The following is a 14,925-nucleotide window of genomic DNA, read 5'->3' as shown; positions in this document are numbered from 1 at the left end:
GGATAGTTTGGGTCCTATCCAACTTCAGGATTCAGTGATCTAAAACCTGCGTGACCAAGTTCAAGAGAGCCGAGCTCAAATCCCAACACAATATGGCAGGACAGAAGGAATGCTCAGGAAAATTGGGCTCTGATGCTCCTCTGCTCCAATTTGGGATGGAACTTGGGATCATTTCCTTGCCTCATCTGGACATCTGAGTCTTCATCTCTGAACCGAAGAGACTGGCCCAGATGTGTTGCAAATTCACATCATTTTTTCATCCAGAAATCTCCCCACAAATATTTGTTGAACTTCTGCCATGGGCCAGGCCCTGGGAAGGTGCCCTGAGCACAGCAAACATGCTTCTGCCATCATCCTGCTCCCCTATCTGCTGGGAGGTCTCTGAGGCACAGGTGAGGGTTGCTGGAGGAACATGGGCTCATCCCACACAATTACACCTGGTTCTTCAGCAGCTCTCTCCAGGGATGGGCCTGGAGAAGATGACAGAAAACCATGGGGGAAAGAACTTAAAGCTAACAGAATGGTACACTGGCTCAGCCGACAGAAAGGGAGGCAGAGTGATAGGGAAGGGAGGTAAAAACACACACAGGTAACTGGTCAGCTCAGAGAATTGAAGGAATATCTAATGGCTGGTCCATTCATGTTTGCCTTCACTGCTTGGCCCTGACTAGGGCCCACGTTGTCATTTCTCAAAGTGCCTTGCCTCCACAGCACCCACTCCCAGTCACCCTGTCTTCTTTCTTATTTGGAGCCATCTCCAATTTATTTAGCAAAGTTTTTTGAACACCGATGGGCAGGGCCAGCTCTGTGCTAAAGCAAGGAACAAACAGAGATGAAGACAGACGAGGTCTCTGCCCCTAAGGAGCTTGGAGACAAGTGGGGAGAGGCAGACATGTACAAAGGCAAACACAACAGAGTGATAAATGTGATGAGGGGTGGATATAAGGGGCTGCTGGACTTGATTCGGATGGTGATGGATGGAATTGTCTAATCATTTCCTAGTGTCATGCTCCTAAAAGCTACTCTGGGCCAATGTCCTCAGCTGAGACATGAATCAAAAAGTGTTTATTGTTCTAACTTGATTTATGGCTCTACATTTAAAATGGCATGCATGATATATCCACATGCAAGGCAGAGCACACACTCCATATACATATGCATGCCATCTACTTCATGAACAAGTCCCTGACCCTTCCAGGTGGAAGGGGCCTCTTATGCCGCTGAAAGCTCAAACCACTTTCTAGCCCGGTAATAAACACGGGTGTTCAAGAACACAGTGTTTCTGCCTCTCTGCTTCCCCAGGACTCTATTAATTGCTTCGTTATAGCAGTTACCATGATGTCATGTATCTGTTTACCAGTCTGCTTCCGCTGCTAGCACTCGGAGCTCCTCAAGGGATGGAACTGTGCCCTATGCTTCTTTTCAGTCACCACTTCCTAGTTCAATGTATAAAACACAGAGACTAAAGGTTGCTCGATAAGCAACCTTTAAGTGGGTGGATGGATGGATGGATGGATGGGTGAATGGATGGATAGATGGATGGGTGGGTGGATGGATGAATGGAGAGATGGAAGGGAGGAAGATTTACTTCTAATAAACTGCCATTTCCTACTGAGCATCACAGAATGCCTAGGACAGAGGTTTGGCACACAAGAAGTGCTTAGGAAAAGTTATCAAACAGCTATATGGTGTTTCCTAATAAGCTCACTAATGTGAACCCACAGATATAACTGCCATATCCCTCCCCTCCTCCACGCCACCACTCTCTCAAAGGAAAACAAAGTGATCCAGTGAAATGAGCTCTGATTTGGAAGTCAAGAGATATGAGTTCTAGTTTCGATTTTGCTGCCGATTTGCTGCTTAATATTAATCAACTCAGCTTAATTTAATAACTTAACTTGCCCGGACCTCAGTTTCTCTACCTGTATTCTGAGCATATTTAACAAAGCAGAGCCTAACGTCATTGGGAAAGGGATGAACCAAATATGGTATTTTGTTTGTTTTTAGTGGATCAGATCTAATCAGCCCAATGGGGGCTGTTCCATAAAGGAGTCATCCTGAGAGCTTAGTACTGTCTCTACAGGGGCTTAATCAGTTCCAGTGAGAACACACCATGAATCACCCTTGCCACACCAGGGTCATTCTTCTACTGGGAACCCCATAGTTCGGCTCAGAATGCATCAGGCCCCTCCTCAGAGGGTGACCTCCGTTGAGCATAGGTGGGGGAAGGATTCTAAACTATGATTCCCAAACAAGGAGTTCAGAAAAGTTTTTGGCAGAGAGTGGCCTTGAAATAAGTGTCTATTTCCCAGTAGACTACTTATAGGTAAGAAATGCTCTCATGGATGCCAATCGTCTTTGGTTCAAAAGTCACCTGCAAATAAAATATATTTTGCATACTAAAGAGATTTCTCAGCCAATGTCTTTGAAATCTTATAATATTAATTCAGATTCTTCTTCCATCTCCCCCTCCCTCCATTCCTTCCCTTTTCATTCTATAACCAATCGCTAAATGTTTACACCACTGGGGGCACCATCTTCCATTCATTCCTTCATTCATTCATTCATCTCTTCATCCATTTATTCATGAATGTATTTCTCCCCACACGGAAAATTTACTGGACAATTACTGTGTTCCAAGCCATGCTCTAAGCCTATGGATAAAGATAAAATTAAACTGGCCTACGCTTGAACCCCAGTCCCACCACCCTTTAGCTCTGGGGCCTTCAGCAAGTCATGTAACTGCCTAAACCTAATTCAGAAGGTTCAAAGTGTAGCACTGAGCACAGTGCCAGCACATAGTAAGTGCTCATTATAAGCTAGCTGCTTTTATTACTGTTATTACTGCTGAGAATGCATACTCTCTCCCAAGGGTATATAAACAGAGGATAGAGGATTCCAGATCCTGAGGTCACCACAAGGTCTCACAAGATCAAGGGAAGCAGATGGGAAGGCCCCCCTATCAGGATGGAGGGAAATGGATGAAAATCCAGGCAACAGATATGACTGCCAGGACACTCGAGGCCCAGTAAGAACCCGATTAGGGGGAGAGGGGGAAATCTGAGAGGAGAGCAAAGCTTGGGATTATGTGCTGTAGTGCACACACAAAACAAATGATTTGCAAACAGGCAAGGGGCTGAGAGGGGAAGGCCAAGGCTAAAATGTGGCTTGGATTAGAGAGGACGAAATGTGATTTGAGGAGGCATTTAAATGCACTGCCCCCCTCCCCCCTGTTTTGGAAGGCCAGATTTCTTTTCCCTCCTGACTTCTTTGCTCAAGGGGAAATGGAATTAACCACTGTGTAATGTTTTTGAGTGTGACGCACGGGTTAGGTCACGTGCTTTGGTTACGTAATGCAACATGCCTGAGGTTCCTGAGCTCTGGCTCTCAGAGTCATTAGGCATATAGCTGGTTCTCTTATCCAGTCATGCATTCATTATACAAAAATGTATATAGTGTCTTTATAAGCCAAAGGCTGTGCTAGGCAGTGAGAAGTGGTGATGACCCCCAGTGTGCACACAATTAAATGTGAGAATTCCAGGCACTTTGGTATCTATGTGCAGAGGGTATAGTGGAGACAGATGGACAAGAGAGGTGGGGAGCAGTTGGGGAGGGTTTCCCAGAAGAGGGGATCCTTGAGCAGAATCCTGTGGAAGCTGACGTGTTCTGCAAAATGGCACACGGGGATACAGGTAGTACACTAACTAAACAAAGTGATGTGAAAAGAGCCTAGGGTATCTGGGGGAATTGCAGATCATGGCAGTGCTACTGAAGGGTCTCTAGCTAGAGGTGAAAGAGTCACATTTGCATTTTCTGGAAGACTGACTGTTGGGTGTTGGAGGAGAGACTGAAGGGGTACAGTGCAGGGGTTGAGGCCCAGAGAGGAGGGCATTACGATACGAGGAAAAAGGGCAAAGCAAGAGATGCAGAGGGCATAAGCTATGAAGAGGGAAGATTGGCTTTAAAAATGTTTAAGAGGCAGGATAGAAATGGGTGACTGACTGAATACGGTGTGTGATCTCTCTAGAATGGGTGACACCAAATGAGAACACAAGGAACTCTGAAAGAAAGGTGATTCAGCTTTGGACATACTGAGTTTGAAGTGTACGTTCACATCTCCAGTGGATCTATGAGTCTGGAGTTCAGCAAAGCCTGCAGATCAATGGTGCTCATCAGCAGAGAGATGGTGATTACCCGACGGTAAAGAATGCAAAGTTAGGAGACAAGCTGATGGAGGTCTGGCCTAAGACTCAGGGGACAGAGGACTTACCCAGCTCACTGATTTGGGCCAGGCATTTCCCTCACCAACCCTCGGTTTCTCATCGATGAAAAGAATGGCTTAGGTGAGTCCTGACTCACACACCTTGGTTCTTGGAAATTACATGGAATTGTTATTTCACAAAACAGAGTACAGTGTGTATTCACGTCTTATGTTTTCTGCCCGGGTACTTTGCATCTCTTAGAGCAAGGCCATCTTGCTCCTGATTGGCCTGTTATCATATATTTTTCTATTTTCTCAGCAGCCTTTGTAGCTGCAAGATCTACAATCTCATTAGGGAAAATAGTCCCTCCTATATGAACACATTTGGTCATATTCTGCCCAGCCACATTTCATGTCTATAGAGCAAAAGGAATTAAGAAAAGATGGAATGGGACAGATTATAGGAGTAACTTCTTGATTACAAAGGGAATAGGTCCAGGTTAGACCACGGGCTTCCTGAAGGCAAAAGGCTGAACATGCTCCCCATAATTACATCTGCAGATGCCAAGGTGTGATTTCCTGCTTTCTAGACTTTCTGCCTCTGTTTCCTCCAGGTGAACTGGAACCTGGGACCTTCTCGGGTTCTCTAAAATTGAAACAGGGTCACCTCTCCTACTCTGCCAGGTTCCATGGACCCTGGGTCTGTGGCAAATAATATTGAAAACCAATTGTTTTTGTTTTGTTTCTTTCTTGTTTTAAGAAACATCTAAGCAGCCAAAGTAAATGTGTTTGGTGTGAGGAATAGGAAAAGAGAGAGAAAGGAGGGAATAAGGAGCAAGAGGTAATTCACTGATGACAGTGCTGGGGATTCCCAGAAGGAAAACAGGCTAACAGATGGCCATGGACCACAGAGTTTAGGTATTTTACTTCATGGAATAACCTGATTAAAATGATAAACAAGCCCTAAAAGGCCAGTGGTCTACTGTGATGTCCACGAACTTGCCTGAAATGGCATTTGTAGAGTAAGAAATTATGAAACGTGAGTATTTTAACCATTCGCCAAGTTAAGTGACCCCTGGAAAGGTCACTCTGTGAGTTCTCTGGATATTTAGGTCAGTGATGCTTAGCAAAATGATTGAGATGGCTTCCAGCTATTGGCAAGTACCAATATTACCTAAATAATGTCTTCAGTCAGTCTTTGACTACAATTCTACCCATTAGTACTTTGCTTTTTGACATAAAGCTTTCTGGGGAGATATGAAAGTATATATCTCTATGGAAGAGCAGTGTTCTAAGTTGTTGTCAGTCAATGATACCTTAGCAAGAAGGAATACCATGTCATTTTTTTGAGAGTGTTGCCAGGGGTGAGGAAGCAGAAAGCATGTGGGCACTGGGCCCTTGAGGGGGACAAGCACAGACACCACCTAGTGGAGGAAAATGCACCAGAAACAGAAAAGAACTGAATTGTTGCCAACTTTACAATTTTTTCTTAGGTCGGTCCTGATTAGGATTATGGAATCCTAGGAGATCTCTAATCCTAGACCCTAGGAGGGTCTCTAGGGCAAAGATAAATTCATCCCTGCTCCATTGTACAGATGAGGAAAACTGGCCCAAGAAGAAGAGTGACCTTCCCAAAGCCACACAGCAAGCTAAAGACTGAACTGGTCTAGAACTGACCTCTCCCAGCTCCTAGTCCACTCTTCCTCCTTTTCTAATATACTATGGCCTTCTCTAGATGGCCTCAGGTCTGCTCTTAGGACTCCTCCCCAATGCCACTCTCATTACTGTCTCCCCTGACCACCCCATTTAAATCTCACTCCTCCTGCAACCCGACCCCCACAGCATTCACCAGACCTTCTTCTCTATTTTTGTTCATGAACACATAAATGTGCGATACACTCACTCACTTACACTCTGTTTCCACTGCCTTCCCCCATCCCCAAACATAAACTCCCTGAATGCAAGGCTACTTTCCTCTTCTGTTGAGTGCTCTGTATTCAGGGTCCCAAACTGTACCTGGCACATAACTCATGTGTAAGAACTCATAACTACTTGCTGATGCCTGGGCATGGGATGGACACATTTTTTACAGTGTCCCTTGTTGTTATCTGTGTTCCTTAGATTCTCTACCATGAGCACACATTGCTTTTATAATACGAAACAATAAAGTGTTTGTATTTTTGCCTTTCACTTTACTTTTTGTTTTATGTTAAGATGACAGTAATGTATCTTTCCTGAGTGGTAAAGAAGAGAAAGGCAATCCCTGGCTTTGCCAAAGGAGATAAGCCCGTCCAGCTCACAGAGTCATTGAGAGAATTAGAAATAATGTGTGGCAAGGTGGCAAGGGTCGGACACACATAACACCAACATGAGTTAACGTTTACTGTGCTTACCCATGGTCTAGATTCCATTACTAAGCATTTTCCACATGGAGGCCCAGTTAATCTTCAAAACAACCCCATGAAGTAGAAGCCAGTGTTATCCGCATTTTACAGATGGGAAAAGTGAAGCTTGGAGATATTAAGTAACTTGTCCAAGGTCATGCGGCTAAGCAGGTGGGAGAGTCAGGAAGTCAAACTCAGGCTGGCTGACTCTTGGGTCCTATGATCAACCACCACAAAATACTTCCTCGGTAAACACATGCTCCTTTCCCCTGTTTCCTGATAGTGTCAACTTCTCCTGAGATTAGGCAGATGCAGGTCATTACCCCAGAGCTCCAAAGGTTTCTAGAAGGTTCCCAGGGCAATTGGAGATGGAGATAAATGAGGAGCCAGAAAAGTGAGAGATGGGAGTGTGCGTGTGTGTGTGTGTGTGTGTGTGTATTGTCATAATGTGCATTGGATTGTTGCAATGACTAGCAGATCCCGGGGGGATTCTTAGGCATGATACAAAATGCTCAATGCTTCACAGTGTGTGCGATGGCTCCATAGAGCTAAGAATGTCCTCACTCAAAAGTTTCTTATTGCCCATCAGGGCATCACTGGCACCTCCAACATGCCCTTCCTAGACCTCTCCTCATGCTCTTCCAGGATTCTCAGTCACCCAGGTTTGTAGGTGTGCAGAGAGGAGGACAGAGGGAGCTCCTAGCGTCTGAAGCCTGGACTGCATCCCGACCTTCATTTGATCTGCTGTGTAACCTTGGGCGAGTCCCTGACCCTCTCCAAGCTGGCGCCTCAGTGTTTGGACACCTCTCAGCCCACGGAATACGCAGGGATCTAAGACTTCAAGCCTTCCTATGGCGCTCAAACTTTTAACGTATTTTTAACTTTCTATTATGGAAATCCTTAATCACACACAGAAGGGCAGATGAAAAATATCTTGAAGCCCATCATGGTTATCACCTGTTTTCCACAATAGTTATCAGTCTGCTGATCTTCTGTCATCTACCACCCCCTATACCTGTATTTTACACAAATGAAACAGACATACTGGTCTTTAACCCATTAGTACTTCAGTATGCATTTCTAACAGACTAAGGGCTTTAAAAATACACAGTAACATTACCATTATCACACCTTAACAGAATTAACAATAATTCGTCAATGTCATCCCCTGTCCCTTCAGACTGTGTTGCTGAGGAGTCTGCCCATTCCTTCAAATGGAATCTTGTAGAATTGCACAGCTTGTACAGAATAAGGTGAAGGGGAAAGTTGGGGGGAGGCAAAAACCTGCCCTTCAGCATCAACCCAGGGGATCTCTAAGATTGTGTGGCACAGTTTGAAAGCCCCTATTCTGTCCCTGCCTCTCTGTATGCACCCTGAGAACACTGAGGGCCAATGAGCACTTGTCAAGGTCACGCAACAAGTAAGCGATAGGATTCGGCAGATCTGTGAAGTTCTAACATCAAAGAACTCCAGTGAGGTCACAGGTATGAAAAGATTTGCTAACTTGATCACTATTTATCATTTGCAATGTGAATAACAAAAACAAAGGTGCCTTCCCAGGAATGACCTTGATGGCACAAATCCCTCACGTCTCTCACCTTCCGGCCCCTCCTCCTCTTGCTGACATGTGGACCGGGTTCTGACCTTGGCCAAGAGCTTCTGCCGCCACTGTCTCACCAGCTTTCTGTGACACCCCGTGACATGGGGATGTTGAAGGTCAGCGAACCTGAAATTCTCTCCCCTGAGGCCCTGGTGGCTGAGTTGGAGGCCCCAGGGCCCACGGCTCAGAGGAGGCCAAGCCATTATTGGACCTCCGAGCTCCTGAGTCCCAGGTCTTCAAAGGAGCCAAGTGGCCAAGATCCACAGGTCAGTCCTCAGTTAAGTATTTCCAATAAGTGCATCAAGGCATGAAGTAGAGTCCTTGTGCAGCAAGAGGAAAGATGAGGGGACACTGAAATAAATGAAAGGCAGTAGCCAAGGGGAGAAACAGGCACCTGCTGGGTTCCTGAGCCCTTGGCCTTAGCCTTAGGGAAACAAGGTGCAACCTGGCTGCAGAGAGGGTCCTCATACTCAGCGTGCTTGGGGATCTTCTCTCTTCCTCATCCAAGACACCTACAGCCAGTACTGGTTTCGGAGTAATGCCAGACGGGGGCTCTCTGAAACAACAGACAACTGGCCCAGTGGAAAGTGGAGAGCGCCTCGGAACCGAGCTTCCCAAGTCTCTCCTCCCAAGGTCAAGGTCACGCAACAAGTAACCTTGTTACCCAACCCCTTGGGAGAGATTCATTTAAAATAAATAAAACTGACTTAATTTATTTTATTATATTATTTTAAAAATATATTACGTTGTTATATTAGTTAAATAAAAATTTGAAATGCAGACAACTCAAGGTTACCTCCCTACAGGAATGTCAACACTTTAGAGGAGGCACCTGAAGGAGAGAGTGTACTTTTACACACAGGAAGGGTTCTGGAAACGTGGGATGTCAGGGCTGTGGCACCCAGGGGTTTGGGGTCAGCAGGGGAATTGAGAATGAAGGAAAAAGGGTCCTTTCTGGTGTTTGGTGACTCGGAACTGAGACAGATAAATTTCTCTAAAGGCTTAGCTGCTAACCAGCTCAGTAAGTGGGAAAGGCTACTTCCCCTTTGTGCCTCAGTTTCCCCTCCTGCAGAGCAAAGAGATCTTACTGGATCAGTGAATCTCCCCTCTGGCGGCCCTTCCACATTACCTGACGAGGCCTTGAAACACACCAGTGCCCAAGCCAAGGCCAGACCCATGGCGTCGGAATCCTTGAGATGCGGCCCAGGCATCAGGATGTTTTGCAGGCTAATAATTCCAAGTGTTGTCAGGGCTGTGAACTACTAGACAATACGATCTCCCAGGCCCCTTTGAGAAGGCACAGTCTATGAATATGGTTTAATTCCCAGCCCCTGTATAACGCTGGTTCTCAGTTTCCCAGTTGCACAATGAGAGGCTTATTCTAGTTCATGCCTGGGCTGACCGTGCACCACCCACTTTCCTGAAGTCCACCCCGCTGAGCCCCAAGTTTGCTTTCCTCTATGCAGAGGGGCAAGGATGATGTAGCCTCCATCACCCCCGGCTGTCCATGTGAATGGCTGCTTGGGGGAAAGGGGAAGTTGAGGGCATCTGGGAAAGGAGCAAGAGGCATGTGACGGTAGATCTGTGGCCTGGACCCCACTATGCCCACTGTCTGCCTTCTGTTCCCAAGGGTGCATGCTCTCCTTAGTGCTAACTGGTTTCCTTATTCACTGGTCCAGTGGTTCTACACTTCCTCTGGCTCTTACCACCAAGGGGTCATCCAAGTAGGTCAAAGAAGAGGAAATGGAAACGCAAGGAAGGGATTGGGTGGGGGGTTTAATTTTCCCCCGGGACACATGGTCTACTCTAGACAGACTCCCCAGTAACAGAAGAGGGGATGTCCTAACAGTGCAAATAGGCCCGGCTTCCTGAAGGCCAAGCTAGCAAACCAGAAAAGGGAACGTGGTTACTTGCTGGATCCTGTTACTGTCGACTGAGTCCTTAATATGAGCTGACACCGTGCCAGGTACTTCCTGCATGTTTATTTCACTGCACTATCCTGGTGTCATTCTGCCCATTTTACAGATGAGGAAACAAAAGGATAGGGAGATGAAACGACTTGATTCAAATCACACAGCCAGTAACTGGCAAGAGACATTCCAAGCCCAGTCTGCCTAATCTGGCATGAAAGGAAAAACAGATCTGCTAGGTCAAATCCAGGGTTCCACGTGAGATTTATACTCATTCTCTATCCTCTTAAATCTGTAGGTGCACGGTCAGCACCCAGAAATGCGGAAAGGAATGGGAACGTTCTACAGCAGGATTAAAGAAGGGGATGTGAGTCCTTTCTCCTCTCCCCAGAAAGACTGCAGAGGAAACAGGCGCTTAAAACTCTAGTTGGCATCTGGGCTGTGCCTACCACAGGATGGCCTGTGGGACTGTGGACTAAGTCATTTCAACTCTCTGAGACTCCATCTCCTCCTCATTTGGAAAAAAAAAAAAAAAGAAGAAGAAGGAGGAGGAGAAGGAGATGATGTGCACTTCCCAGGGTGTTTGTGAGGGTGAAACTTGCAGACACAAGGCAAGTGCCTCGCGCGGTGCCCAGCCCCTTGGAGGCACCCAGGAAGAGCTGGTTTCCTTCCTGCCTTTAAATGTCCTCAACCCATAAAATTAAGACAGACATCTCTGGAAAATCATGCCCAGTAGTAAGAGTGACCCTTATGGAGCACTTCCCCTGTGTGAACTCATTTAAGGAGTAGGTAAGTGGGCTATCCTCACTTTGTAGGTGAGGGAGCTGAAGCCCAGAGGAATCAACTAGCTTGCCTGAGGTCACACAGCCAGTTAGGGGCAGAGGGGGATTCTCACTTAAGTAACCTGACTGCTAAAACTGGCTTCTAACCCTTGCAACATTCCAGACCCTGGATGCGACTAGGAGAGCTGGGGGCAAGCCGTGTTAATATACGGACCCCTTGAATCCTATCCTTGCCTGTTGCAGCAATTCTAAAGTTGGGAAAAGGCAGGCACTCTTTCTGGGGGGTTGGGTGGGTGGTAGGAAGTGGGGGCTGCAGAAGGGAGAACATAAAAAAAGACTCTTCTGAAGAGCCAGCAAACTCAACAGTCCGACATTTAGAACAAAAGGAAAAAGCGTGGCAAGCCGAGGTGCTGGACGGGATTCAGGTAAATCCCTTTCTCCTTCAGAGCAGGAATTCTGGATCACTAAGGGATGGGGTGGGGGGAGGGCAGCACTTGTGAGGTCCACATTTCACTTATCTAACACGTCAGGAGAAACTTTAACAAGATTAACTGCTGCTTGGGGCCTCTGCTCCATGGAGCAAATTGAGTCTATTGTTTTGTTTTTCTCCTTCTTTCTTGTTCTTTCCAACTGGAGGGTTTCCGGGAGGGGGCAGCTGGGTATGAGGGGCAGGGGTCTGGATCGTGCCTGGTATGGGACAAAAGCAAAGGAGTGTGTGAGACAGCCCCCCCACCCCCGGACTTGAAAGGGAGCCCAAACTGTTGTGCGCAAAGGCCAGCCTGAGCCTGGGTGGTGGGTCTGGGAGGGGGAAGAGGTGATGGTGTTTATTAGACACGTTCTCTCCGTGCAGGGGGTAAGGCCTGAAGACCGGATGCCTGAGATTAAAACCTAGGTCCTGCCATCCAGGAGTGTGTCATCCAGCAGCACCCCTCCCTCCCCTCTCTGTCTCCCTATCCGGTTACACAGAGAACTGGTATGTATGGGGGTAACCCCTGTGGACCGCTTTTCACTGTAGCCTTAAAGAATTCTTCGGTTCTAAAGACCCCTCCCCATTATTGGTGGGCCCCTAGGAGAAGCCTGCACACGGGCACTTTCTAACTTTGGCTTTGTTTTTGTCTGCATAAGCCTTTCCCTTTTTATTTATTAATATATATATTTTTTTCTTCTTCCCTTTTGGAAAAATAAAAGGCATGTTTTCTGAGCTTCAGAAGCACGCTGCTCCTTCACTCCTTCCCTCTGCCTCTCCAAGCGCCTGTCTGAACTGGTGTCAGTGAAGTTTGAACCGGGGCAGAAATAGCATCCCGGGCGGATCTGGGAGCACAGCCCGCCTACCAGGAGCGGCAAGGCCTGCCTCTGCCAGACGACAGACCCGGTTAACAGCACCGTAAAATTAGACCTTTACGAAACCCAATTGAATCCTGCAGCAAAGAGTGATGTAAGGCAGCCTGGCCTGACAGCAAGGCAGCAACCCTCTGCCTGAAATAGCAGCGCGGTCCCTGCTGAGAGATGCCTGCTCTCTCAAGATAGGGGACCAGGGATTCCTACGAAAGTGGCGACGCCCAGCCAGAGGGAGCCAGCAGAGGTCAGGCAGCACACTGGGCACCCGAGGTCGCAGCGAGGAGGACGTGGCTTGGCACCAGCATCCAAGCGACCCACCTAGGGCCCTGCCTCTCCCGGCCTGAACTTACACGAAGGAAGGAGCTGAGAAAGTGCTTCTGCAAAGAACCTCTGTTTGTTTGCTTTTTAATTCAAGGAGAAGCAGGTTCTTTTGAGTCCAACAGTCTGTACGGTGCGGAGGATACGCAGAATGAGTCTTTTCTGGCTCGGGGCCAGGTGTTTACACACCGCCAATTCTGGCTCAGACTCAACTAGGGGAGGAAAAAAAAATCCACCAGAATCCTCAGGAGAAAAGCTCCTGGCTTTCTGGTGCTACACGACAGCAGTGCCTTTTCTTTCTTTCTTTCTTTCTTTCTTTCTTTCTTTCTTTCCTTTTTTTTTTCATTTTGAGAGGAATGTTATTTCCACACATAAAATGGGCCAGGCATTTTATACAAGCAATAATAACCTAACGTCCCCCATCCAATTAAAGTATTTTACTGCACAATCTTTGTGTGAAAGAGTGAATGAGTGCTCAAGAGAACGCGTGTGAAGAGAGGCTCCTTGTCTGAATTACAGACGTTTATAAAGCAGGCTCCTGTGGAATCCCAGGTGTTATGTATATATGTGTGTGTATATAGATATATACACATACACGCATATATAATTTTTTAAGACGTATTTACTGCCTTTTCATTGATGATACCTATGTCACCCTGGGTCTTTCCCTCTGGAGGGAAAAGCATTCCAAATCACTAGCATGACAGGTACAGCTTAGGAAAAACCAGATCTACTCATTTTTTTTTTTTATCATCTCCAAGCAGCAGGCTCTGTGCTTTCCAAAAGAGAAGTAAACATACCACAGCTCTGAACTGTCACCATCATCGTTATTATTATAAATAACATTTTATCCCTATTCTACAGTATAACCCCCTCTAGGTGCCTAGGACCTTGGGGGCTAAAAGTGAATGAGCTCAGTTTCCCTCTCCTTGGGGTGGGGGGGAACCGAAGGAAAAAAAAAAAACAGCATGTGATGACGTCAGATGTGGGGGAAAGTCACTTTCTTGCTCTGGGTTTGGGAGCGGGAGACTGGGAGCTTTGGGGGCAGATTCTTGGTAACAGCCTCAAAGTTTGGGTACCTTGAAATGGGCTTCACGTAAAGAGAACAGCGTCGGCACATTTGAGAAAGTCCACGGGCAAGACAGAAAGCAGCAGAACTGCCGGAAGAACTCACAGCTTTCCCTTCGAAGAAAGTGTGTGTGGAAGGGGGTGGGATCACGAACCGCCTCCACATGTTTCCTGGCTGCAGCGAAGGGGGAACCCCTACTCTCACTTTAAGACGTCCTAGGACACGGCAAGATTGTTTGTGCAGGAAGGGAATCTCCCAGTCTCAGTCTGAAGAGGCAAAACTTTCCTTCTCTCCTCCATCGCCGCACCCCACCCCGCCCCCCAGTTGTATTAAAGGCATTGCCACAGATTCATTTAGAGGGGGAAAAATGGATGTTGGAGCATTTCTAAGGTTTGCAGCCCTCACAAAGTGTCCGGTTTCACTATGGGCTTTGCTATGGAACAAGGAAGGGGAGGGTAAGGAGGGAGAACTCAAATTCATGACGGGCTCGTAAAAGTCCCAAATGAGGAAAGTGCCCCGTTTCGCAGCCTAGTTGGGGAAGACTGGATGGGTGTGCATTAGGAAGGTCTTGTCCCAGCCCGGAGTGACAAGCAGCGGGCTTTCAAGGCGAGGGCATGGGACGTGTGTGTGTGTGTGTGTGTGTGCATGTGTGTGTGGCAGGGGAGAAGGGGGTGCATCTCACAGGCAGGCATCAAGCAGAGAACAACTTTGGGGCACTTTGAGGACTTCTAAGTCCTGCTTATCATAACAACCCTGTCCTTGTAGGCTTTCAGGGTAACGGGGCTAAGTGAAGAGAGAGGTCACCTCCATTAAAAAGTCAAACCAATGATCCCCCTAGCCTCTTTTCACATGCATCCCAACTGGGTCATCCTCCCCTCCATCCCAGAGACAGTACGTCTGACCATCTCCAACACGATGTACGTGCAGCAGGCTCCCCAGGGACCAGCCCTCACTGACTGCGGGTCTCGGGCCTCCTGGAGCGCTCCCTGCGCTCCTCCCGGGGGGGCGAGGCGCGAAGCCTTCCGAGAGCGCCCATTCCGCAGATGGGGCAAAGTGAGGTTCCAAGCTCACCCCGGGTGCCTTGGAGCCTCCGGCCCGGCGGTTCCCGCACGGACACACCCGCAAGCCCCCAGCCGGCCCGCCACCCGAGCCCGGGCACCCCGCCGGGGAGCCCTCGCCTACCTGTGATCACCGCCGGAGACCTCTGGCCCCCCTCCGCTCGCAGCCACACTTGCAGCGTGAACGCGTCCCGGGGCAGCTCGAGGTCGGCCCGGAGGCGCAGCTGCTCGCCTCGCCCGCTGAAATAGAGCGCCCGGCTCGGCG

General features: G+C 47.8%; 1 protein-coding gene across 1 annotated transcript in view; it reads right to left on the bottom strand.

Moving 5' to 3' along the window:
* PAPPA (pappalysin 1) overlaps positions 1 to 14,920 on the bottom strand; it is a gene marked incomplete at its 5' end in the record, with an annotated part of 244,324 nt that extends 229,404 nt beyond the window's left edge. The window contains one exon of the mRNA XM_049629607.1: positions 14,785 to 14,920. Coding sequence (XP_049485564.1) covers positions 14,785 to 14,920 — 136 coding nt within the window. The remainder of the gene's footprint in view (positions 1 to 14,784) is intronic.
* Positions 14,921 to 14,925: the final 5 nt, after the last annotated feature.

This window comes from Panthera uncia, chromosome D4, assembly GCF_023721935.1.
Source record: "Panthera uncia isolate 11264 chromosome D4, Puncia_PCG_1.0, whole genome shotgun sequence".
Taxonomy (NCBI): Eukaryota; Metazoa; Chordata; class Mammalia; order Carnivora; family Felidae; genus Panthera; species Panthera uncia.
Note: the sequence above shows the minus strand (reverse complement) of the source record. Positions and strands in the feature narration are given on the sequence as shown.